The sequence below is a fragment of the Carcharhinus amblyrhynchos genome, chromosome 4 (genome assembly GCF_965287045.1).
Source record: "Carcharhinus amblyrhynchos chromosome 4, sCarAmb.v2.hapA, whole genome shotgun sequence".
Lineage (NCBI taxonomy): Eukaryota > Metazoa > Chordata > Chondrichthyes > Carcharhiniformes > Carcharhinidae > Carcharhinus > Carcharhinus amblyrhynchos.
Genome location: NC_137327.1, coordinates 67185929 through 67212613, shown reverse-complemented (window position 1 = coordinate 67212613; position 26685 = coordinate 67185929). Strand labels below are relative to the sequence as shown.

Sequence of the window (26685 nt, the reverse complement as noted above, 5' to 3'; positions counted from 1 at the left end):
CATTGTCACTGATACTCCACAATCAACCACCTACAGGGAACAAGGTCATTGATACCTCAACTTCGAACAGATACACAGGGAACATGACCATTTTTACCCCAAATTCAATCACACACTGGGGTTACTGTCACTAATCTCCACATTCACTCACACACTGGGGTCACAGTCTCTGATGCTTCACACTCACTCACACACTTGCGCATTCTCCCCGTGCTTGCGTGGGTTTTCTCCGGGTGCTCCGGTTTCCTCCCACACCCCAAAGATGTGCTGTTAGGCTGATTGGCAGGAATAAATTGTCCCTAAATCAGATTCCGTCAATCTGGATGGCCATAAAACATTAGACAGGGGTCGTAGGTGGAGTAGGGGGACTGGTGGTGTTGAGATGGCGGCGCGGGCTTGTTGAGCCAAAGGGCCTTTTTCCCAGGCTGATTTTGTTCTTTTCTTTGTATATGAGTAACCCGATCACACACTGGCAACAATGTCCCTGATACTCCACACTCAATCACATACTGGGAACGCTGTCCATTTATACACTACTCTTGATCACACAGTGTGGAGATGGTCACTGATACTCCACAATCGATCTCATTCAGGAAACATTGTTATTTTTGCCCCAAATTCAATCTCACTGGGATCACAGTCTCTGATGCTCCACACTCACATACAGGAAATATGTCATTGATACGAGTAAACATCACAGTGGCAACAATGTCACTGATATTCCACACTTGATCACACACTGAAAACATTGTCTGTGATATTCCACACTTGATCACACATTAGGAACACTGTCACTGATACTCCACAATCGATCTCACATAAGGAACAGCCATTTTTACCCCAAATTCAATCACACTGTGGGCTCACTGTTACTAATACTCCACAATCAATCACACACAGGGAACACGGTCACTGATACTCCACAATCGATCACTTACAGGGAACAAGGTTATTGATACCCCAACGTCAAACACATACAGGGAACACTGTCATTTTTGCCCCAAATTCTGTCACACACTGGGTTCACTGTCTGATGCTTCACTCAGTCATATTCTGGCAGCATGGTCACTGATATTCCACACTCGATCACACACTGGAAATATTGTCATTGATACAGAAACATTGATACAAATAATGGTGACAAAGATACTCCACACTTGATCACACAGAAGGAACACTGTCACTGAATCTCAAATGCAATCACACACCGGGAACTCTGTCACTGAAAGCCAAACTTGATCACACACTGGTGACATTGTCACTGATACCCAAGCTCGATCAGACACCAACTCCAAATCAATTCCACACTGAATTGTACACTGGGGTCATAGAACATAGAAAATTACAGTGCAGTACAGGCTCTTTGATCCTCTATGTTGCGCCAACCTGTGAAATCAATCTAAAGCCCATCAAATCTACACTATTCCAACATCATCCATATGTTTATCCAGTGACTATTTAAATGCCCTTAACATTGGCAAGTCCACTACTGTTGCAGGCAGGGCATTCCACACCTTTACTACTGTTTGAGTAAAGAACTTTACCTCTGACATCCGTCCTATATCTACCACCCCTCAATTTAAAGCTGTGTCCCCTCATGCTAACTATCTCCATCTGAGGCAAAAGGCTCTCACTGTCCACCCTATCTGAATTCTCTGATCATCTTATATGCATCTATGCTTCTCCACAATCGTTCACACAATGGGGACGCTGTCACTGACCAAATGGTCACCATTTGGAAAGATTCAGTTTAATCCGGGATAGTCAGCATGGTTTCATGAGGGGTAAGTCCTGCCTCACAAGTTTGATTGAATTCTTTGAAGAGGTAACTAAGTGTGTGGATGAAGGTAGAGCAGTTGATGTCGTATACATGAATTTTAGTAAGGCATTTGATAAGGTTCCCCATGGTAGGCTCATGAAGATGAGGGATAGAAGGAAATTTAGCCAATTGGATAAGTAACTGGCTGTATCATTGAAAAACACCAGGTTTTAATCCAACCTGGTGTTGTCAGACTTTTTACTGTGTTTACGCCAGTCCAACGCCGGCATACCCACATCATGTATCATTGAAGACAGAGGGTGGTGGTGGAGGGAAAATTTTCAGACTGGAGGTCAGTTACCAGTGGTGTACCACAGGGATCAGTGCTGGGTCCTCTGCTTTTTGTGATTTTTTTTATCAATGACTTGGAAGAAGGAGCTGAAGGTGGGTTAGTAAATTTGCTGACAACACCAAGATTGGTGGAGTAGTGAATGAGGTGGATGGCTCTTGCAGGCTACAAAGAGACATTGATAGGATGCAGAGCTGGGCAGAAAAGTGGCAGATGGAGTTTAACCCCGATAAGTGTGAGATGATTCATTTTGGTAGGACAACCTTGAATGCAGATTACAGGGTCAATGGCAGGGTTCTGAGGAATGTGGAGGAAAAGAGAGATCTTGGGGTTCATATCTACAGATCTCTGAAGGTTGCCACTCAAGTGGATAGAGCCATGAAGAAGGCTTATAGTGTGTTGGTGTTTATTAACAGGGGGTTTGAGTTTAAGAGCCGTGGGATTATGCTGCAACTATGCCAGACGTTGGTGAGACCACATTTGGAATATTGTGTTCAGTTCTGGTCGCCTCATTATAAGAAGGACATGGAAGAATTGGAGAGAGTGCAGAGGAGATTTACCAGGATGCCGCCTGGTTTGGAGGGTAGGTCTTATGAGGAAAGGTTGAGGGAGGTAGGGCTTTTCTCTTTGGAGTAGAGGAGGATGAGAGACGATTTAATAGAGGTTTATAAGATGATAAGAGGGATTGAATGAGTGGACGTGCAGAGACTATTTCCTCAGGTGGATGTAGCTGTTACTAGGGGACATAACTATAAGGTTCATGGTGGGAGATATAGGAGGGATGTCTGAGGTAGATTCTTTACTCCGAGAGTGGTTGGGGTGTGGAATAGACTGCCTGCTGTGATAGTGGAGTTGGAACTTTCAAGCGGTTATTGGATAGGCACATGGAGCACTCCAGAATTATAGGGAGAGGATAGCTTGATCTTGGGATTGGACATAACTCGGCACAACAATGAGGGCTGAAGGGCCTGTACTGTGCTGTAATATTCAATGTTTTATGTTCTATACGCCACAATTGATGGCGCACTGGGAAGAGTGTCATTGATTCTGTTGACTGGATCACACAGTGGGGACACTGTCACTGCAACTATAATATCAATTGCATACTGGGGAGAGTGTTATTGATACCACAATCTCAATCAACTAGTGAGGACACTGATACTGATACTCCAGAATCAATCGCACACTGGGGACACTGTCTTAGATTCTCCACAGTCACACACTGTGGCACTATCATTGATACCCCAATCTCAATCAGACCCAGGGTACACTGTCGCTGATACTCAACAATCGATCACATACTGGTGACACTCTTTTAACCTCCACAATTATTCAATCTAAGGATACTGTCCCTGAAACACCACAATCGATCGCACACTGGAAACACTGTCCTTGTTACTGCAGACCCGATCACACACTGGAAACACTGTCCCAGACACCCCGTAATCAATCACACATGGGGGGGGCACTATCACTGATACCACAAACCTGATCACACCCAGGGAACACTATATCTGATACTCCACAAAAGGTCCCACACCGGGGACACTGTCACTGAGTCTAGATGAACCAGCTAGGCGAACTTAAAGCCAGACTCACTTTTCAAAGAGAACTGAGGGACAGCTGTGTGCTCTGTTTCATGGAGACATGACTTGCTCCTGCTTCACCAGACTGTGCCGTACAACCAGATGGCTTCTCAATCTACCGAATAGACTGTACAAGGCCCTCAGGCAAGGTTAGGGGACGTAGGGTCTGCTTCCTAATCAACACCTTGTGATGCCTAGATGTAGCAAGTTTCTTCTCCCTGGACCTAGAATACCTGACGCTAAAATGCTGCCCCATTATCTTCCGCAGAAGTTATTCTGATGGCAGTTTACACCCCACCTCATCCCACACTATGCAGGACATGAAGAAATATATTCCACCACAAATACTCTTGAGTTGAAACATCCCAAGGCCTTGTTCATCATGGCCAGGGACTTCAATCAGGAGTCAAGCGTGTCCTACCAAGATACCACCAATACATCTCCTGTTCCACTAGAAGCTCAGACATCCTTGACCACTGCTACACAAACATCAAACATGTCTACCACTCTATCGCCCACCCACACTTTGGCAAATCAGACCACAGGACTGTGTTCCTGCTCCTGGCTTACAAGCAAAAATTGAAGCAGGAGAATCAGTCAAAGAAAGTCGTGCAATGTTTGTCTGAGGAATCAGATGATCTCCTACGGGACTGCTTAGGGTCAGTGGGCTAGTCGGTATTTAAAAACTCAGCAACCAGCTTGAATGAGTATGCCACATCAGTAGTGTGTAGAAGACTGTGTGCCAAAGAAGCAAAGCTGCTTGTTTCCCAACCGGAAATCATGGATGAACAGGGATATCCACTGCTTGCTAAAGTCTAGCTCTGAGGCATTCAAGTCAGACAACCCTGATTTATACAAGAAAGTCTCACAACATCAGCTTAAAGTTCAACAAGTTTATTTGATAGTAAACCCATTAGCTTTCGGGGTTTGCCCCTTTGTTAGGTGAGTGGAACGTTCTGGTTACAAGCAGAGCAAATAAAGGCACACACAGTTTACAAAACACTAATTAGACTGTGAGTCTTTACAGCTAATCAATTCTTAAAGGTGCAAACAATGTGAGTGGAGAAAGCATTAAGCATAGGTTAAAGGGTTGTATATTGTCTCAGAACTCTCCATGCACCTGACGAAGGGGCAAACCCCGAAAGCTAGTGGGTTTACTTTCAAATAAACTTGTTGGACTTTAACCTGGTGTTGTGAGACTTCTTACTGTGTTTGCCCTAGTCCAACGCCGGCATCTCCACATCATGTCTATACAAGAAAGCCAAATATGATCCAAGGAGGTCCATCAAAGATATCAAAAGTACCAGAACAAGCTCAAGTCTCAGGCCAGCCACAGGGACCCCCAGTGACTATGGAAAGGTCTGCAAGACTAACAGGCTACAGAATAAAGGCATGTAAATTCGCTGGCACAAACGCACCCCTCCCTGATGAGATCAAAGCATCCTATGTCCATTTTGAGCAAGAGGTGAGCGAGAACATGCCCCCTACTGTGGAAGCCTCAGATGAAGCAGTATCTGAGGTCACCATTGCAGATGTCAGAGCAGCCTTCTCGAAGGTCAATCCATAGAAAGTGACTGACTTGGATGGGGTACCCAGATGAGAACTCAGACCCTATGCAGATCAGCTAGCAGGGACATCTTCAACCTCTCTTTACAATAATGTGTGGTCCCTATATGCTTCAAGGAAACAACCATCATCACGGTACCTAAGAAAAGCCAAGCTGTCATCTGACTTTTCAGTGGACCTACCTCGCACTAAATTGATCTTTCTCTGCACTTTAGCTATGACTACAACACTACATTTTACACTCTCTCCTTTCCTTCTCTATGAATGGTATGCCTTGTCCGTATGGCATGCAAGAAACAATACTTTACTTATACATGTGACAATAATAAATCAAATCAAGCTGTCACCAATATCCCAAAGTGGGTCACACACAGGGAACACTGTATCTGATATTCCACACTAGGTCACACTACTGGGGACACATTTACTGATATTCCACAATGTATCACACACACTGAGGGTACTCACTGGTGCCCCAAAGTCAATCACACACTGGAGACACTGCCACTGATACTCCACAATCGATCACACAGTGGGAACACTGTCACTGATGCTTCTCAATTGATCAAACACAGAGAGCACTATCACTGATACCCAAAACTCAATGCCTTACTTGGAGCGCTATAACTGATATTCCACATTCAATCAAACATTAAGAACACTGTAACTGATACTGCACAATCGATCAAACACAGGGGACACTTTCACAGATTGTACACAATTGATCATGCACTTTGGACATGGTAAGTGATGCTCCACAATTGATCTCACACAGTGAACACTGTCATTGACACTCCTCACTTGATCACACACTGGGGACACTGTCACTGATACTTCACATTTGATCTCACATTAGGGGCATGATCACTAATATCCCAAACTCAATCACACACTGGGGGTACTATCACAGACACTCCACAAACAATCGCATTAATACCCTAAACTCGAGCACACTCAGGAGCACTGTATCTGATAAGCCACAATAGTTCACACACTTGAGGCACTGTCACTGATACTCCACAATTGATCACACATTAGGGGCACTCTCTCTGATACTCCACACTCGGGACACCATCACCAATACCCCAAATTCGATCACACACAGGGAACACTATCTCTGATACTGCACAATTGATTGAATACCAGGGACACTTTCACTGATTCTCCACAATTGATTACACACTTTGAACACTCCAGCTGAAACTTTACACTCAATCACACACTGGGAACACTGTCTTGATACCACAAACCCGATCTCACAGTGGGGACATTCACTGATGCTCCACAATTCATCACACATGACTGGATAAATATTGGGGCTCACTAACTTCTGCCCTTTTCAGAGATTTGATGAGATTTTGTTAATTGTTAATGAAGCTTTCTTCATGTATTCTGTCAACTCAGTGCCCAATTTTTGTTGCAGATTTTTGCAGATCTTTTGATGGGAATGACACATCCGAGCTCCACTGTCACCCTGACTCAGTGAGTAAAGCAGACTCTGAGCTGTGCAGATCTAGCTGCAGTGTTGAACAGCTTACAGATGTCTTCCGGATCACAAAATCACAAACACATTAATCCACAGCAGACTGCTGTCTGCAATCTAAATGCAGAGATATTAATCAGCTCCCCAGCAGAGTTCCTCCAAAGGCAACCCCTGCCTCACTCCCTCACTGGGAATTCATCACTCCATCACTGTCAATTCCCTTCCTGCATGATAGTGAACTTCCTCGCTGGGAACTCCCTCACCAGGATTAAGCTCACTGTAAACTCCTCGCTGGGAATTCCCTCACTCCATCAAGGTGAATTCTGTCACTCCAAGATGGGGAAATCCCTTGCCCCATGACTGGGAATTCCCTCACCATGAGCTCCCACACTCCATCACCAAGAGCTCCTACATTCATCACTGGGGGCTCCCACACTCCATCACTGAGAATCCCAAACTAAAAACACCCTCATCTGGGAATACCCCCCACGGAAATACCCTCGTTCCCTCACTCCTTTCCCAAAACTCCCTCATTCCCTCATCAGAAATACCCTCACTCCCTTCCCAGTAACTGCCTCACTCCATCACTGTGAATTCTGTCACTCCAAGAACAGGAACTCTCTCACCAGGAAATCCCACGCTCCATCACCAGAGCTCCCGCACTCCACCACCGGGAGCTCCCACTCCATCAATTTAGCATGGCCAATCAACCTGCCCGCACATCTTTGAACTGTGGGAGGAAACTTGTGACCCGGAGTAAACCCATGTAGACATGGGGAGAATGTGCAATCTCCACACAGACAGTGACTGAGGCTGGAAACGAACCCAGGTCTCTGATGCTGTGAGGTAGCAGTGCTAACCACTGAGCCACCGTGCCACCCACTGGGAGCTCCCACCTTCCATCATCGGGGAACCCCATGCTCTGTCACCAGGAGCTCCCATGCTCCCGATAACGGAGGATGGGAGCTCCCTGTGGGCAGCACGGTGGCTCAGTGGTTGTAAATATGGTGGCTCACTCATATGAAACTAATATGGAAATATGGAACTCCCTCACTCCATTGCCGTGACCACACTCCATAAAGCAGAAGTCACTCATTCCCTGACCGAAACCTCCTTCAGCCCATCACCGGGAGCTCTGTCACTCCCAGAGTGAGAGCTCCCTCACCAGGAACTTCTTCATCATGAACTCCTTCACTCACTCATCGAGAACGCCCTCACTCACTCACTGTGAACTACTTCACCATGAGCTCCCTCACCGCGAGCGCCCTTGTCCACTCGCTGCAAGCTCCCTCACCCACTCGCCGCAAGCTCCCTCCTCACTAACGGGGAACTCTCTCACTCTTTCTCTGGGGACTACCTCAGTCTTTCTCCAGGAACTCCCTCATTTCCTCACAGGCAACTCACTCATTTCCTCACTGGGAACTCCCTCACTTGCTAATCATGAACTCCCTCATTCCCTCACTGACAACTCCATCACTTATAAATCCATCATTCCATTACCAGAAACTCCCTCACAAGGAATTGCCTATCTCAATCACCGTGAATTCCCTCAGTGGGAATTCCCTCACTCCATCACCGAGAACTCACTAGGTACTAAATTGCCCCTTATTGTCTGTGGAACTGGCAGAGTAAATATGTGGCATTATGAAGGACCTCTGTGGGATTGTAGTCGGTGCATGCTGAATGGGCCGAGTGACCTCCTCCTGCACTGTAGGGATTCTATGATTCTAACTCTCTAACTTCACCAGCAGGAATTACGTCACTCCCTCATCCAGAATCCCTTATTCCAAAACCATGCCCTCGCTTACTCCATAACACTCCCTCACTGGGACCTCCCTCACCCCATCACTGGCAAATCTCCACTCTGTCAGTGAGAACTCACTCCCTTACTGCGAACTCCTTACCAGGAACTCCGTCATTCCCTCTCCAGGAAATCCCTCACTCCCCCACCAGAAACTTGCTCACTTCTTCCTCACTGGGAACTCCCTCACTCCATTGCCGTGACCACACTCCATAAAGCAGAAGTCACTCATTCCCTGACCGAAACCTCCTTCAGCCCATCACCGGGAGCTCTGTCACTCCCAGAGTGAGAGCTCCCTCACCAGGAACTTCTCAACGGGAACTCCCATCACTGTGAATTCCCTCACTCCATGACTTGGAACTCGCTCACTCTATGACTGGGAACTCCATCATTGAGAAATCCCTCACTGGGTACTCCTTCACTGAGAAATCCCTCATTCCCTCACCAGGAAATCCCTTACTCCCTCACCAGTAACTCCCTGATTCCCTCATGAACAACTCTCTCCGTCACCGAGCACTTCTCACTGTGAAGCCCCTCTCTCCCTCACCGGGGATTCACTCTGCCGGAACTACCTCACTCCCACCACTGGAAGGTCTCTCACTCATCATCGGGAGCTCTCATGCTAGGAACCCTCACTCCCATCACCGGGAATTCCCTCACTGAGAAATCCTTCACTCCTTCACTGGAAAGTCCCTCACGAAGAGCTCCGTCAACCTTTCACTGACAACTCCGTCACCGAGAGCTCCCTTAGTCCATCACTGAGAACTCCCTCAATCCCTCACTGGATACTCCCTTACTGGGAACTGGTGGGATACCTTTGAGAGCTGAAGCCAAATCAGTTTCTGGAACTCTATCCAATTGATAGTTGTATGTTCAGGAAGCTGTGTCCAAATGTGTGTGATCATGGAATCTCCACAGTGCACATGAAGGCATTCAGCCCAGTATGATCCCACCCAAGCCTTATCAATGTAATCTCACATATTTAAAGAACAAAGAACAAAATCAGCCCGGGAAACAGGCCCTTCGGCCCAGTGAGCCCGCGCCGCCACCTCAACACCACCAGTCCCCCTCTCCACCCATGACCCCTATCTAATGTTTTATGGCCATCCAGATTGAGGGAAACTGATTTAGGGACAATTTATTCCTGCCAATCAGCCTAACAGCACATCTTTGGGGTGTGGGAGGAAACCGGAGCACCCAGAGAAAACCCACGCAAGCACGGGGAGAATGCGCAAACTCCCGCAGACACCGGCCCAAATCCATGTGCCTGCACAGCAATCAGCGATAGTCACTGAGCTGTCGTCTTGCCCAGTATCTTGTCCAGTTTAGGCACACACTTAAGACATGAAGCACTAGGCCAAACTCGAACAACCAAGAGCAGCCCCGGTACGACCCATCACGTGTATGCCCCACGTTGGACACGAGGTGGACCGACTTAAAACCTGTGAATGAAAGAGGAAAAAAAACATTATTATCATACTATACCCATTTACATTACCAGGGACGCCCCAATGCTAATGACCCTTATTTAAAAGGTTCTCCTATATCCGCCCATCTCCAACTCAGCCATGTGCCTGTCTAAGTTACTCTTAAAGGACTCTAGTGTGTTTGCCTCCACCACCTTACTTGGCAGAGCATTCCATACCCCCACTACCCTCTGTGTGAAAAACCTCCCTCTAATATCTGTGTTGTACCGCTCCCCCCTCACCTTAAGTCCATGGCCCCTTGTCCTACGTGTCTCTATTATAGGAAATAGCTTACCTCTGTTTACTCTATCTATACCCTTCATAATCTTATATACCTCTATTAGATCCCCCCTCAGTCGACGTCTTTCAAGGGAAAAGAGCCCCAATTTCTTCAATCTCTCCTCATACCCCAGTCCTTCCATACCAGGCAACATCCTGGTAAACCTCCTCTGCGCTCTCTCCAGAGTCTCCACGTCCTTCTTGAGGTAAGGCGACCAGAACTGTACGCAGTACTCCAAATGTGGCCGAACCAACGTTCTGTACAACTGCAACATTAGACTCCAGCTCTTATATTCTATACCCCTTCCTATAAAGGCTAACATACCATAGGCTTTCTTCACCACACTCTCCACTTGCACTGCCACCTTCAAAGACTTGTGCACTTGCACCCCCAGGTCTCGCTGCGACTCTATACTCCTTGTGGGCTTACCCTTTATCATATAACTTCCCCCTACATTATTCCGGCCAAAATGCATCACCTCACATTTATCCGGATTAAACTCCATTTGCCACGTATCTGCCCAATCAACCAGCCTATCAATATCCTGCTGTATTGCCAGACACTGCTCCTCACTGCCCGCCAATCCAGCCATCTTGGTGTCATCAGCAAATTTGCTGATCACACCACCTACTCCCTCTTCCAAATCATTTATATACACTACAAAGAGAAGAGGCCCCAGTACCAAGCCCTGCAGCACACCACTAGTGACAGACCTCCAGCTAGAAAAAGACCCCTCCACAACTACTCTCTGACTCCTCTTTGCAAGCCAGTTCTCTACCCATCTAGATACCTGACCACATATCCCATGAGCTTCAATCTTCTGTACCAACCTACCATGAGGGACTCTGTCAAACACCTTACTGAAATCCATATAGACGACATCAACGGCTCGTCCTTCGTCAACCATTTTTGTCACGAAAAACTGCAGCAGGTGACGGTGCAGAGGGACCTCGGGGTCCTTGTGCATGAGTCGCAAAAACCCAGCCTGCAGGTGCAGCAGGTGGTCAGGAAAGCGAATGGGATGCTGGCCTTCATAGCGAGGGGGATTGAATATAAAAGTAGGGAGGTCTTGCTGCGGCTGTATAGGGCATTGGTGAGGCCGCAGCTGGAGTACTGTGTGCAGTTTTGGGCGCCGTACTTACGCAAGGATATTTTGGCCTTGGAGGGAGTGAAGAGGAGGTTTACTAGGCTGATGCCGGAGTTGAGGGGGTTGAACTATGAGGAGAGGCTGAATAAACTAGGCTTGTACTCGTTAGAGTTTAGAAGAATGAGGGGAGATCTCATTGAGACATATAAGATGATGAATGGGATGGATAGGATAGAGGTGGAGAGACTCTTCCCACTCAGAAAGGATAATAGGACTAGGGGGCACAGCCTCAAGATAAAGGGGGGGGGCGGTTTAGAACGGAGTTGAGGAGGAACTTCTTCACTCAAAGGGTGGTGAATCTCTGGAATTCTCTACCCGTTGAAGTGGTGGAGGCTGCCTCGCTAAATATTTTTAAGACGCGGGTTGATGGGTTTTTGATAGGCAAGGGGATTAAGGGTTATGGGGAGTGGGCGGGAATGTGGAACTGAGCCACGACAGATCAGCCATGATCTTATCGAATGGCGGGGCAGGCTCGAAGGGCTGGATGGCCTACTCCTGCTCCTATTTCTTACGTTATGTTCAAAGAATTCTACCAGATTCGTAAGACAAGACTTCCCCTTGACAAAGCCATGCTGTGTATCCTTAATCAGATCGCAACGCTCCAAGTGCGCATACATCCTATCCCTAAGAATCCTCTCCATCAACTTTCCTACCACTGACGTTAAGCTCACCGGCCTGTAGTTACCCGGGCTATCCCTCCTACCCTTTTTAAACAATGGTACCACGTTCGCTATCCTCCAGTCCTCTGGGACCTCACCTGTGTCCAAAGAAGAGACAAAGATTCGCGTCAGAGGCCCAGCAATCTCATCCCTCACCTCCCTAAGCAGCCTAGGATAAATGCAATCAGGCCCCGGAGATTTATCGGTTTTAATGCCCTCTAAGAGCCCTAATACTTCTTCCCTCGTAATCAATAGATCTTTCAATCGGTCTACCGCTCCCTCAATGACCGTACTAGACATCAAGCCCCTCTCCTTCGTGAATACCGACGCAAAGTATTCATTCAGGATCTCCCCCATTCCCTCTGCCTCTAAGCACAATTCCCCACGTTTGTCCCTGAGAGGACCAATTTTACCCCTAGCCACCCTTTTGTTCTTAAGATAGGAGTAAAACGCCTTTGGATTCTCCTTAACCCTACCTGCCAAAGCCATCTCATGCCCCCTGTTTGCTCTCCTAACTCCCCGTTTGAGATCCCTCCTACTCTCTCTGTATTCCTCCAACGCTCTCTCCGTTCCCAGCTGCTTAGACCTGACATACGCCTCTCGTTTCTTCCTAACCAGGTCTTCTATATCTCTAGTAATCCACGGTTCCCTAATCCTACCTTTCCCATCCTTTCTCCTAACCGGCACATGCCTTTCCTGCACCTTTTGCAGTTTTCCCTTGAAAGACTCCCACATGCCTAACGTGGCCTTGCCTTCCCACAGCCTACCCCAGTCTGTATCCCTAAGCTCCTGCCTAATCCGGCTGTATCTAGCCTTCCCCCAATTTAGCACCCTCCCCTTAGGACAGCTCTCATCTTTTTCCATTTGTATCCTAAAGTGGATGGAGTTGTGGTCACTATTAGCCACATGTTCGCCTACTGCAACCTCAACCATCTGACCCGGCTCATTTCCCAGAACTAAATCCAGTATAGCCCCCTCTCTAGTCGGACTACCTACATACTGTTGCAAGGATCCTTCCAATACACATCTTACGAATTCCTCCCCGTCAGACCCCCCCAGCTCTAAGCACCTTCCACTCCACCCCAGGGAGATTAAAATCTCCCACTACAACAACCCTATTCTTCTTACACTTATCCAAAATGTCCCTACATCTACCCTCTTCCACTGCCCGAGGTCTATCGGGCGGCCTATAGTACACTCCTAGCATAGTAATGGCCCCCTTCCTATTCCTCAACTCCACCCACAAAGACTCAATTTCCAACCCCTCCATGTTGTCCTCCCCCTGCACCACTGTGATTTTTACCCTACTAATCTCCCTGACACCAAGGGGCAACTGACCATGGCCAATCAACCTAACCCGCACATCTTTGGACTGTGGGAGAAAACTGGGGCATCCGGAGGAAGCCCACGCAGACAGTCACCTGAGGCCGGAATTGAACCAGAGTCCCTGGCAGCAGTGCTTTCCACCGTACCGCCAAGATGTTTGCGTGCACAAATTGTTCATCATAATGAATTCTGCTTCCCGATTTTCAGTATGTACTCTCTCTTTTAGGAGTTATAAAGCACGATTTAACAGTTTATCTGATGATGATTTCAACCCATGTGGTGGAAAAGTATCTGAGGAGAATTGTTTTGAGAGCGCAGGAACATTGGCTAGTATGCGGTAAGGAGAATAAAAATCTGTTTAGATTTCAGGTTATTTAGAATTCTAAGTGACTCAGAATTAATTTAGTGGAAATCCTCCAAACCTCTCTGAATATGTGAGATAAAGAACAAAGAAAATTACAGCACAGGAACAGGCCCTCAGGCCCTCCAGCCCTCCAAGCCTGCGCCGACCATGCTGCCTGACTTAACTAAAACCCCCTATCCTTCCAGGGACCATATTGCTTTATTCCCATCCTATTCATGTACTTGTCAAGACGTCCCTTAAAAGTCACTTCCGTATCCACTTCCACTACCTCTCTTAGCCATGAGTTCCAGCACCCATTACCCTCTGTATAAAAAAACTTGCCTCGTACATCTCCTTTAAACCTTACCCCTCGCACCTTAAACCTATGCCCCCAGTAATTCATTCTTCCACCCTGGGAAAAAGCTCCTGACTATCCACTCTGTGGGTCATGCCCCTCATAATTTTGTAGACTTCTATCAGGTCGCTTCTCAACCTCTGTCATTCCAGTGAGAACGAACCAAGTTTCTCCAACCTCTCCTCATAGCTCATGCCCTCCATACCAGGCAACATCCTGGTAAATCTTTTTTTGCTCTCTCCAAAGTCTCCACGTCCTCCTGGTAGTGTGGCAGCCAGAACTGAGCACTATATTCCAAGTGCAGCCTAACTAAAATTCCATAATTCTGTAATTATATAACACGATTTGCCAATTTTTAAACTCAGTGCCCCGGACGATGAAGGCAAGCATGGCATATGCCTTCTTAACCACCTTCTTCACCTTCAATCAATAGAAATGTAAACAGATTATCTGCTCATTATCACATTACTGTTCATGGGATCATGCTGTGTGAAAATTGGCTGCTGCATTTTGGACATCACAATGGCCATAGCCTTCTGTAGTAGTGAATTCAAAACATGTTCACCGCCCTTTAAGTGAAGAAATTTCTCCTTATCTCAGTCCTAAATTCCAATCGCGCATCCTGGGACTGTGATCCCTTGTGCTAGACACCTTCACTCAGCAAAAGCAACATTCCTGTATCCATTCTATCCAGCCCTATCAGAATTTTATCTGTTTCAATTATATCCCCTCTTAGTCTTCTGAATTCAACAAGTACAAGTTCAATCAACCCAATCTCTCCCCATATGTCAATTCTGCTATTCTTTGGGTTCGGAGTGGAGCCGGAGTTTGGGTTCGGAGTGGAGGCGGGGGTTGAGGTTAGAGTGGAGGCGGGGTTCGGTTTCAGAGTGGAGGCGGGGTTTGGAGTGGGGGCGGGGTTTGGGGTTAGAGTGGAGGTGGGGTTTGGGTTTGGAGTGGAGGCGGTGTTTGGGGTTAGAGTGGAGGAGGGGTTTGGGGTTAGAGTGGAGGAGGGGTTTGGGGTTAGAGTGGAGGCGGTGTTTGGAGTTAGAGTGGAGGCGGTGTTTGGAGTTAGAGTGGAGGTGGGGTTTGGGGTTAGAGTGGAGGTGGGGTTTGGGTTTGGAGTGGAGGCGGGGTTTGGGGTTAGAGTGGAGGAGGGGTTTGGGGTTAGAGTGGAGGTGGGGTTTGGGGTTAGAGTGGAGGCGGTGTTTGGAGTTAGAGTGGAGGCGGTGTTTGGAGTTAGAGTGGAGGTGGGGTTTGGGGTTAGAGTGGAGGTGGGGTTTGGGTTTGGAGTGGAGGCGGGGTTTGGGGTTAGAGTGGAGGTGGGGTTTGGGTTTGGAGTGGAGGCGGGGTTTGGGGTTAGAGTGGAGGTGGGGTTTGGGTTTGGAGTGGAGGCGGGGTTTGGGGTTAGAGTGGAGGAGGGGTTTGGGTTTGGAGTGGAGGTGGGGTTTGGGGTTAGAGTGGAGGTGGGGTTTGGGTTTGGAGTGGAGGTGGGGTTTGGGGTTAGAGTGGAGGTGGGGTTTGGGTTTGGGTTTGGAGTGGAGGTGGGGTTTGGGGTTAGAGTGGAGGTGGGGTTTGGGGTTAGAGTGGAGGTGGGGTTTGGGGTTAGAGTGGAGGTGGGGTTTGGGGTTAGAGTGGAGGTGGGGTTTGGGGTTAGAGTGGAGGCGGTGTTTGGAGTTAGAGTGGAGGCGGTGTTTGGAGTTAGAGTGGAGGTGGGGTTTGGGGTTAGAGTGGAGGTGGGGTTTGGGTTTGGAGTGGAGGCGGGGTTTGGGGTTAGAGTGGAGGTGGGGTTTGGGTTTGGAGTGGAGGCGGGGTTTGGGGTTAGAGTGGAGGAGGGGTTTGGGTTTGGAGTGGAGGTGGGGTTTGGGGTTAGAGTGGAGGTGGGGTTTGGGTTTGGAGTGGAGGTGGGGTTTGGGGTTAGAGTGGAGGTGGGGTTTGGGTTTGGGTTTGGAGTGGAGGTGGGGTTTGGGGTTAGAGTGGAGGTGGGGTTTGGGGTTAGAGTGGAGGTGGGGTTTGGGGTTAGAGTGGAGGTGGGGTTTGGGGTTAGAGTGGAGGTGGGGTTTGGGGTTAGAGTGGAGGCGGTGTTTGGAGTTAGAGTGGAGGTGGGGTTTGGGTTTGGAGCAGAGGCGGTGTTTGGGTTTGGAGCAGAGGCGGGGTTTGGGGTTAGAGTGGAGGTGGGGTTTGGGTTTGGAGCGGAGGCGGTGTTTGGGGTTAGAGTGGAGGAGGGGTTTGGGTTTGGAGTGGAGGTGGGGTTTGGGGTTAGAGTGGAGGTGGGGTTTGGGTTTGGAGTGGAGGTGGGGTTTGGGGTTAGAGTGGAGGTGGGGTTTGGGGTTAGAGTGGAGGCGGTGTTTGGAGTTAGAGTGGAGGTGGGGTTTGGGTTTGGAGCGGAGGCGGTGTTTGGGTTTGGAGCGGAGGTGGGGTTTGGGGTTAGAGTGGAGGTGGGGTTTGGGTTTGGAGCAGAGGCGGGGTTTGGGGTTAGAGTGGAGGTGGGGTTTGGGTTTGGAGTGGAGGTGGGGTTTGGGGTTAGAGTGGAGGCGGGGTTTGGGTTTGGAGCGGAGGCGGTGTTTGGGTTTGGAGCGGAGGCGGGGTTTGGGGTTAGAGTGGAGGTGGGGTTTGGGTTGGGAGTGGAGGCGGGGTTTGGGGTTAGAGTGGAGGTGGGGTTTGGGTTTGGAGTGGAGGCGGGGTTTGGGGTTAGAGTAGAGGAGGGGTTTGGGTTTGGAGTGGAGGTGGGGTTTGGGGTTAGAGTGGAGGTGGGGTATGGGTTTGGAGTGGAGGCGGTGTTTGGGGTTAGAGTGGAGGAGGGGTTTGGGTTTGGAGTGGAGGTGGGGTTTGGGGTTAGAGTGGAGGTGGGGTTTGGGTTTGGAGTGGAGGTGGGGTTTGGGGTTAGAGTGGAGGTGGGGTTTGGGGTTAGAGTGGAGGCGGTGTTTGGAGTTAGAGTGGAGGTGGGGTTTGGGTTTGGAGCGGAGGCGGTGTTTGGGTTTGGAGCGGAGGCGGGGTTTGGGGTTAGAGTGGAGGTGGGGTTTGGGGTTAGAGTGGAGGTGGGGTTTGGGGTTAGAGTGGAGGTGGGGTTTGGGGTTAGAGTGGAGGCGGGGTTTGGGGTTAGAGTGGAGGTGGGGTTTGGGGTTAGAGTGGAGGTGGGGTTTGGGGTTAGAGTGGAGGTGGGGTTTGGGGTTAGAGTGGAGGTGGGGTTTGGGGTTAGAGTGGAGGTGGGGTTTGGGGTTAGAGTGGAGGCGGGGTTTGGGGTTAGAGTGGAGGCGGTGTTTGGAGTTAGAGTGGAGGCGGGGTTTGGGTTTGGAGTGGAGGTGGGGTTTGGAGTGGAGGTGGGGTTTGGGTTTGGGGTGGAGGCGGAGTTTGGGGAGGGGGCGGGGGCGGGGGCGGGCGGCCCAGTTTGAATTCTTTGAAAAGATGGGGAATGGAAGCAGGATTGAATTGTTAACAATTTCAGCTAACATGGACATGTTTGCCCTCTCCATCTCTGTCTCATTCATTAACACACCTGCGGTAGAGAGTTATTGTGTGATTTTGATTTCTGCAGGTTTGCAGTCTTTGGCCTGGGTTCACGTGCGTATCCACATTTTTGCGCCTTTGCCCGTGCCATTGATACAAGATTTGAGGAACTCGGAGCAGAAAGAATCCTACCAATGGGGGAAGGAGACGAGCTGTGTGGGCAAGATGATCTCTTTTGTGTCTGGTCCAAGAACATTTTCAAGGTATGAGTGAATGACTGACAGCCTCGCTATTTGACAATTTATTCTATCAGTCACATTTCGTGTTACCTGTATTCCTGTGCATATTCTTTTCGATGGACGCCTTGTCTCATGGATAAATCTTAGATTTTTTTATTATACCTGGGTGAGAATGATGATGTTAAAAGAGAGGTGAAATGGGTGGAACAAGGTGAAATCCTCAAAGTGGAGGAAGTGTCAGAGGTGACACAATGGTTACCAATGCTGACTCAAAGTGCCGGGGACCTGGGTTCAATTCCGACCTTGGGTGACTGTGTGGAGTTTGTATGTTTTCCCAGTGAGTGTGCGTGTTTTCTCCAGGTGTTCTCACTGTCCAAAGGTTTGCAGGTTAGGTGGATTAGCCATGTTAAATTGCCCTTATTGTCCCAAGATGTGCAGGTTAGGTGGATTAGCTGTGGTAAATGTGTGGGGATAGGATGGGTGGGTGGGTTTGGGAGAGTCAGTGAAGATTTGATGGGCCACATGACCTCTTTCTGTGCTGTAGGGTACTGTGGTTCTCGAGTTAGGGGGTCAAGCCAAGTTGTGATCTAGTGATGAGTGCCACGTTGTCATGTCAATCTTGATGGGGTCGAGTGGTGGAAGCTGTAGCTAAATAAGAGTCTTCATTAAAAAGATGTCACTGCGCACCCAGTTTCCCAATAAGGCCATGAAGTGAATTCAATCATCCTTAATAAGATCATGGATGGCAAGCTGTTCACAGGTGAATGAAGTAATAGAACAATAGGTGATCCAGAAAGAGGAAAGAACAGGGAAATGAATGCCAGGGCTCCTGGAATAACATGAGAGATAGAAATAAAACAAACCTTCTCCCCATAACTCTGCAATTCTTCATTTTCAGATGATCATCCAATTCCCTCAAAGCGTTGGTTGATTCTGCCTCCACCACATTCTGTCAGTGCATTTCAGGTCCTAGCCACTCAGTGTGAGAAGGAGTTTCTTATTGTGTTGCTATTGCCAATTACCTTAAATCTGTGTCCTCTGATTCTCAATCCTTCTCCTAAACGGAACAGTTTCTCCCCATCTACTCTGTCCAGGCCCTTTATAATTTTGAACACTTCTATCAAATCTCCTCTCAACCTACTCCAAGGAGAACCATCCCAATTTCTCCAATCTATCTTTAAAACTGAGGTTTCTCATCTCTGGAACTAGCTTTGCAAATATTTTCTGCACTTTTTCTAATGTCTTCACCTCTGTCCTAAAGTCCGACACTGAGAACTGGACACAATGTTCCAGTTGAGGCTGAACCAGAGTTTTGTACAGGTTAACATGAGCTTCTTGCTCTTGTCCTTCTTAAAACCTCAGATACGGTATTCTGCAAAAACCTGTCCTGGAACCTTTAATGATTTATTATATGTACACCCAGAGGCATCTGTTCCTGCAACCCCTTTAGAATTCATTTGATATTGTCTCTTTATTTTCAACAAATCCATGTTCGCTTTCCTTAATTAATGTGCATCTACCCAAGTGATTTATTCTTTTTCCTGAATTATCCTTTCTAAACGTTCCCCACCACTGAGGTTAAACTGACATAGAAACATAAAAAATAGGAGTAGACCGTTCAGCCCTTTGAACCTGCTCAGCCATTCATTTTGATCATGGCTGATCATCAAAATCAATGTCCTGATGTCGCCTTTCCCTCATCCCATGATCCCTTTTTCCCTAAGATCTATATATAATTTCTTCTTGAAATCACATAATCTTTTGGTTTCAGCTACTTTTTGTGGTAGTGAATTCCACACAGTCACCACTCTCTGGGTTTTCCCTCTTTTCCTCAAACTATGACTCCTACTAATAGGAACATTCTTTCTGAATCTGTCCTGTTTAATCCTGATAGAATTTTATCAGTTTCTATGAGAGCCCCTCTCATTCTTCTAAATGAATACATTTTAATACAGCGCAGAAGGAGGCCATTTGGCCTATCAAGCCTGCACAGACAAAAATCCCACCCAGGCCTTATCCGCCCAATGAATACAATCCGAACCAATTTAATCTCTCCTCATATTGACAGTCTGCCATTCCAGTAATCACTGCTCATCCTTCTTCAGATAAGGACAGCAAAAGTGCACACACTGCTCCAAGTGTGTTCTCAGCAACGCCCTGTACAATTGCTATAAAACATTACTCTTTCTATACTCAAATGCCCTTAATATAAAGGCCAACATACCATTCCAGCATTCACGTAATTTGCTTTTATGACATAACATTTGCCTTCTTTACTGCCTGTTGTACCAGTGCACTTATTTTCAGTGACTGTTTCTCTCAATTTACAAATGACAACAAATTATAATCTGCCTTCCTATTATTCCTACCAAATATGCCCATTCACTCAGCCTGTCTCACCCTCCCACCCAACTTTGAATCATCTGCAAACTTGGAGATCAATTTCCTTCCCTCTTCCAAATCGTTCATCAATAATGTGAACAGTTGGGGTCCTAGCACAGATCCCTGAAATACCCCAATTGTCACTGTCTGCCATTTGGACAAATACCCACTTATGCCAACTCTTTGCTTCTTATCTGCTGACCAACATGCAGGTGCAGCAGGCAGTAAAGAAGACAAATGGTCTTCTTTATCTTCATTATGAGAGGTTTCGAGTACAAGAGCAGGGATGTGTTCTTGCAATTTTACAGTGCCTTGGTGAGGCCACACCGAGAGTATTGTGTGCAGTTTTGGTCACCTTTTCTGAGGAAGGATCTTCTTGCTCTCGAGGGAGTGCAACAAAGATTTATCGGGCTGATTCCGGGTATGGCGGGACTGATGTATGAGGAGAGATTGACTAGGTTAGGATTGTTTTCGCTGGAATTCAGACAAATAAGGGGGGATCTCATAGAGTGTTATAAAATTCTAACAGGACTAGACAGGGTAGATACAGGGAGGATATTCCCAATGGTGGGGGAGTCCAGAATCAGGGGTCACTGTCTGAGGATTCAGGGTAAGCCATGGTTCAAGGTCTTTCAATTTCCCCTCCTCCTTCATGATGTGTAACCAGATTAATTATGTTTACTGAACTGCCTGGTATGTAAGTGCAACATGCTGATCCAATTACTGGACTTGCTGCCAAGACGCAATCCAATGTCATTATAATCCCTCTGTATGCATGGCAACCATTTTACCATTGATCACTGATCACTGGAGGGCAGCTTCTGTATTGGCAACTTGTTCTCAATGGAGCACACAATTATCTCTCCTATTGTTCTAACAGCTCCATATTAGGTAAACATTATGTGAAAAGCGTTCTCCTCCTGTCATAGCTCGCCAGCGTCTAGGCAGAAGAGGGACTTTATATATGTATGGGTTTCTTTGGAGTAATAAGATCCCTTCTGTCCAATAGGGAGCCAAGCAGAGGCTCTATCTCCATGAATCCAATGTACCATTTTTATGTTGAATATTATGGTTCACTGAAGCAATACGATGTATTACATGACTGGTCATTACTGGGTGGGTGCAGGCATAGCACACTTCTTGCGCTGACTGTATAATCGCTTTTGCTTACCCTTCAGTTTTCCCAGAACTTCCCAACTTCTCTGCGTAATAGATTTCTCTTGGTGTAGGTGCTGCTTTAAATCTAGACTAGGAACTGTCCCTCTATGTACAGTTAGTCATTCTGCACTGGCCTCACTGTTAGTGAAATTACTTCCTTACCTCCTAACTTAAAAATCCTAATATGTAATGTCCTTGTGTGTGCCAAATATAAGTATTAATCTATGTTTCCTGATGAAGATGCTAAATGATCTTACATGCTGGTCCCATTTGAGCCAATATCTGCATATTCAGTAAAGAAAAAAAATGGAAAAACACTCATTATAAAAATTGCCATGATTCTCCCTTTACACAAGTTTCAACCATTAATCAATGTTAAACGAGCAAAATTCAATTATATCTTGCGTTACATCACAGTATACATGATGTGGTATTCTTGTCATCAATGTTGGGTGTAGTTCCTTTGTCCTGTCGCTGGGATGTGGACTCAGGCTTAGCTTGTCTTCTTTTTTCAAGACTCACAACTCGACAAAAGTTAAGTCTGATGCCTCACAGCATTAAGTTAGTTCCTTATTAATTCAATCGTTCCTATCTCCTTCCCTCGAATACTACCCTGATTATTTTGCACTATTATCCGACTTAACCTAATTGCTAATCTACAAATCCAAATTACTCCAGCAAAGTTCTCAAGCTACTACAAGAACCATTCTTATCCCCTATTCAGTAAGATTACAAATCCACTGGGGTGATCTACTGATACTTACCCCTTCAGGATTATTTATTGAGGTAACGTTTTAACTGAGTCCAGTGTCGCTAATGCGGCCTGAGTTTCTCATCAATGAGCACAAGTGTTTGCCCTGCAATGATTACATGGACCTTTCCACTTGATTCCCTAGCACTTTCCTGTCTGTCATAAGTTTCACTATTACCTTATCCCCTAGTGTAAGTAATTTAGGGGTGATCTCCTCTGCTAGTTTTGTGCTGCTGGAGGGTAACCACCTGTATTTTAAGAGAATGTAAACAATTAATTATTTTTCTCATGTGCTGAAACACTGTGCTTTGGCTGATTTCAAGTTCTCCCTCACCCGCTATTGCATCCTCTGGGAGGCCCATTGCTTTTCCCGTCATCAATTCAAAAGGGGTTAACCCTGTTCCTCAAGAAGGAACAGGGTTAACCCCTTTGCAATTTTGTCGCAACAAAATTGCAAGCCATCCAATTGTTTCCTTCCTGTAGCCTTGGCTAAACTGTTCTTTAACATCCTGTTCATCCACTCTATCATTCCTGAACTTTGGGGGTGGTATGGTTCAAGAAATATTTTCTTTATTTCCAATATTTAACAGGCTTCTCTTAAAACTTTCCCTGTAAAATGGGTTCCCTGGTCTGAGTCTCACTGAAGAGGCGTACCCCATCTGGGTATTATCTCATTTGCCAATGTCAAAACCATTGTTTTGGCAGTAGCGTTTTTGCATGGGAATGTCTCTACCACCAGATAAACTGATCAATAATTACCTGGCAATAAGTCTTTCTTTGCATTCTGGGAAAGGGCCCTGTAAAAAAAGTCTGTAACTTTTCCCATGGTCCTTTAGGCCGTGGTTGATTACCCATCTTGACCTTGCAGGAACAACCTGATTCCACTTGGATGCACTGCAGGCACATTTGATAAGATTGTACATGCGATCCCTGCCGGTGTGTGCTAATCCATAATATGCCTCAATAAGGTCTGGTATATTAGTTCTGGGGCTACTTATGCTGAATTGTACCCTGGGATTTGTTCTGCTGCAATCACTGTTCCTTCGCATTCACCACCACCTGTGCCATGTGGGGTTGGCCATTGGCATACTTCCTGGTTCCATTTACATACAAATTAATCACTCCCTCCCTGGTGAATGGTTATTTTGCTAACGCCCTTCGTTCACTCTTTCTGTCACTTCCGCTATACATTCATGTTCTGTTCCTTGTATTGTTAACCCTCCTGCAAGATTTTCTCTTAGATCTCTGCTGATCGCTACATGTCTGTTTCCTGGCAAGAGATTTGCCTCCCACTTTGAGTGTCTCCCATCAGAAATTCTTTTTAACTTCTCTGCTTCTAAAAGCTGAACGTGTGTGTTCTGAAAGTGTGTGGGCTGTAGAGGATTATTTTTCCTATCAAGGTAAGTGGCTTGGATACTCACGGCCCAGGAGGAACGTGCTAAAACCCTTACACATAAGTGCATTCCCCTAGCTACTGAACCTATCTATTCCCATGCCTTTGGATTACTACTGCAGTTTACGCTCCTTCAGTCTCCTGACAAAAAAATATGAAATAGCTTAATAAGATCCAGTTGGCACAGTAAGAAGTCTCACAACACCAGGTTAAAGTCCAACAGGTTTATTTGATAGCACAAGCCACAAGCTTTCGGAGCGCTGCTCCTTTAACACTGGCATCTCCACATCACAGATCCAGTAGACCCAGGGCTGGGGCTCTTGCCATGACTTGTTTTAAACCTGAAAAGGCTTATGTTTCTGTGTCTCCTCATACTACTACCTCACTAGTAGTCTTTCCTCCCTGAATCAGGTTCTGTAAAGTTTTAGCAAGTAGAGAATAATGCTCCACAAAATTCCTGTAATAGTTAAATGGTTCCAATATTTGTCTTACGCCTTCCTGATGAGAAGTCTTTGAATATAAAATATAATGTTTTTGCGGACCTCTGGACTTCCTCGTTTCCTTTGAAACAGATATCAAACCTTTCAATTTATTCTGGGCAGTAACTTATTTTGGTTGCTCGTTCATCTTCTTAAATAACACCATCATTTGTTAAGAATTATCCCAAGTTCAGGAAGCAATGTTGCGAGCTTTTAACTGTCCATTAGTGTCTGTTTTATCCCTTTTCTTAAAAGCTTGTTCCTTCATCCATGGTATCAGCTAAACTGTGTTTTTATTCTTAGAATGCCTCGAAATATCTCTCTTTATTACCATTATTGTTCTTTGTATTCATCAAATGAATCCTGTCCTATTCTGTCTCCTATCATCTCTTCTATAATGTATCTTTTATTACCCTGTTCACTTCCCACATCTCATCTGTACCTCGCTTACCTGTTCCTTTCCTTTGTGTTCATTTATTCCATTGGATCATTTCTCTCACTTCTTTCTTATTACCAATCTACCAATCATTAAACTCACACTCCCATTCTACCTCAAGTAACTCTTCACTAAAAGTCTGAATGCTCTCTCTCCCCTCTGCTATGTTTTGAAAGCTATCACAAAAGATTAAAGCACAAAGATCCATTCTGTGATGGAGAGAATGGGTTAACTCTCTATTTATTTCAAAATGGCATGTAGTATATTTTCTCGACTGAACGTCATCACATCAAAACCCCGTACTCCTGAAACAAAGATTAATCCTTATTTTTCCATTGTTAAGATTAATCTAAAACAAGATTTATCATCACTTCTAAATATCCCAATACTCAACCACATCTGCTAAAGGCTATCACACTCTCTTCACCGACTTACAACCTTTCAGATGCAACATTTTGCCATTTCTAGATCAATGCAGGCACAAAGCACCCAATTCCCTGTCAAATTCTTATTCTGTTTTTGGCCATTGATCAGCCCCAAAAATGAGAAATTCAAGATCTTACTTTGAGTGTCTGTGTTAGTCTTAATTCTGCTGTGTTCACCTGCAATTCCCAAGTATCCACTCAAGGGTGCTCTCACTCTCACCCACAGCCTATCTACTGCGCTCTGTCTCCCCTTTATTCTTAGAATGCCTCTCTGCTCTTATTTTTTTAAGATATGGAGATGCTGGCTTTGGACTGGGGTAAGCACAGTAAGAAGTCTCACAACACCAGATTCACATCCAACAGGTTTATTTGATAGCATGAGCTTTCGAAGCACTACCCATCACTTCCCTCTTTGAGAATTTCTCACTGGATTTTTTTTCTCTTTATTGAGTCTAGCTCTCTCTCCTCCCCTCTCCACAGCCTGCCAGATCATAGCCTGTTTGACTGTCTCTCTCTCTCTCTCTATGTCTCTCTCTCTCTGCCTCTCTCTCTCTCTGCCTCTCTCTCTCTCTGCCTCTCTCTCTCTCTCTGCTCTCTCTCTCTCTCTCTCTCTGCCTCTCTCTCTCTCTCTCTCTCTGCCTCTCTCTCTCTCTCTCTCTGCCTCTCTCTCTCTCTCTCTGCCTCGCTCTCTCTCTCTCTCTGCCTCGCTCTCTCTCTCTCTCTGCCTCTCTCTCTCTCTCTCTCTGCCTCTTCTCTCTCTGCCTCTCTCTCTCTCTCTGCCTCTCTCTCTCTCTCTCTCTGCCTCGCTCTCTCTCTCTCTCTGCCTCTCTCTCTCTCTCTGCCTCTCTCTCTCTGCCTCTCTCTCTCTCTGCCTCTCTCTCTCTCTCTGCCTCTCTCTCTCTCTCTCTCTGCCTCTCTCTCTGCCTCTCTCTCTCTCTCTCTGCCTCTCTCTCTCTCTCTCTCTGCCTCTCTCTCTCTCTCTCTCTGCCTCTCTCTCTCTCTGCCTCTCTCTCTCTCTCTCTGCCTCTCTCTCTCTCTCTGCCTCTCTCTCTCTCTCTCTGCCTCTCTCTCTCTCTCTCTGCCTCTCTCTCTCTCTGCCTCTCTCTCTCTCTCTCTGCCTCTCTCTCTCTCTGCCTCTCTCTCTCTCTCTGCCTCTCTGCCTCTCTCTCTCTCTCTCTCCTCTGCCTCTCCCTCTCTCTGCCTCTCTGCCTCTCTCTCTCTCTCTCTGCCTCTCTCTCTCTCTCTCTCTGCCTCTCTCTCTCTCTCTCTCGCTCTCTCTCTCTCTCTCTCTGCCTCTCTCTCTCTCTCTCTCTCTGCCTCTCTCTCTCTCTCTCTCTGCCTCTCTCTCTCTCTCTCTCTCTGCCTCTCTCTCTCTCTCTCTGCCTCTCTCTCTCTCTGCCTCGCTCTCTCTCTCTCTCTCTGCCTCTCTCTCTCTCTCTCTCTCTGCCTCTCTCTCTCTCTGCCTCTCTCTCTCTCGCCTCTCTGCCTCTCTCTCTCTGCCTCTCTGCCTCTCTCTCTCTCTCTCTCTGCCTCTCTCTCTCTCTCTCTGCCTCTCTCTCTCTCTCTGCCTCTCTGCCTCTCTCTCTCTGCCTCTCTGCCTCTCTCTCTCTCTCTCTCTGCTCTCTCTCTCTCTCTCTCTCTCTCTCTCTCTCTCTGCCTCTCTCTCTCTCTCTCTCTCTCTGCCTCTCTCTCTCTCTCTCTCTCTGCCTCTCTCTCTCTCTCTCTGCCTCTCTCTCTCTCTCTGCCTCTCTGCCTCTCTCTCTCTGCCTCTCTCTCTCTCTCTCTCTGCCTCTCTCTCCCTCTCTCTCTCTCCCTCTCTCTCTCTGGCCTCTCATCTCTCTCTCTCTCTCTGCCTCTC

General features: G+C 46.9%; 1 protein-coding gene across 1 annotated transcript in view; it reads left to right on the top strand.

Moving 5' to 3' along the window:
• The window catches only part of LOC145342086 (nitric oxide synthase 1-like), a 216263-nt gene that overhangs the window by 87847 nt on the left and 101731 nt on the right, over window positions 1-26685 (top strand). The window contains exons 14-16 of the mRNA XM_080187297.1: window positions 6684-6742; window positions 13649-13759; window positions 17653-17827. Of these exons, the coding sequence (XP_080043423.1) occupies window positions 6684-6742; window positions 13649-13759; window positions 17653-17827 (345 nt within the window). The remainder of the gene's footprint in view (window positions 1-6683; window positions 6743-13648; window positions 13760-17652; window positions 17828-26685) is intronic.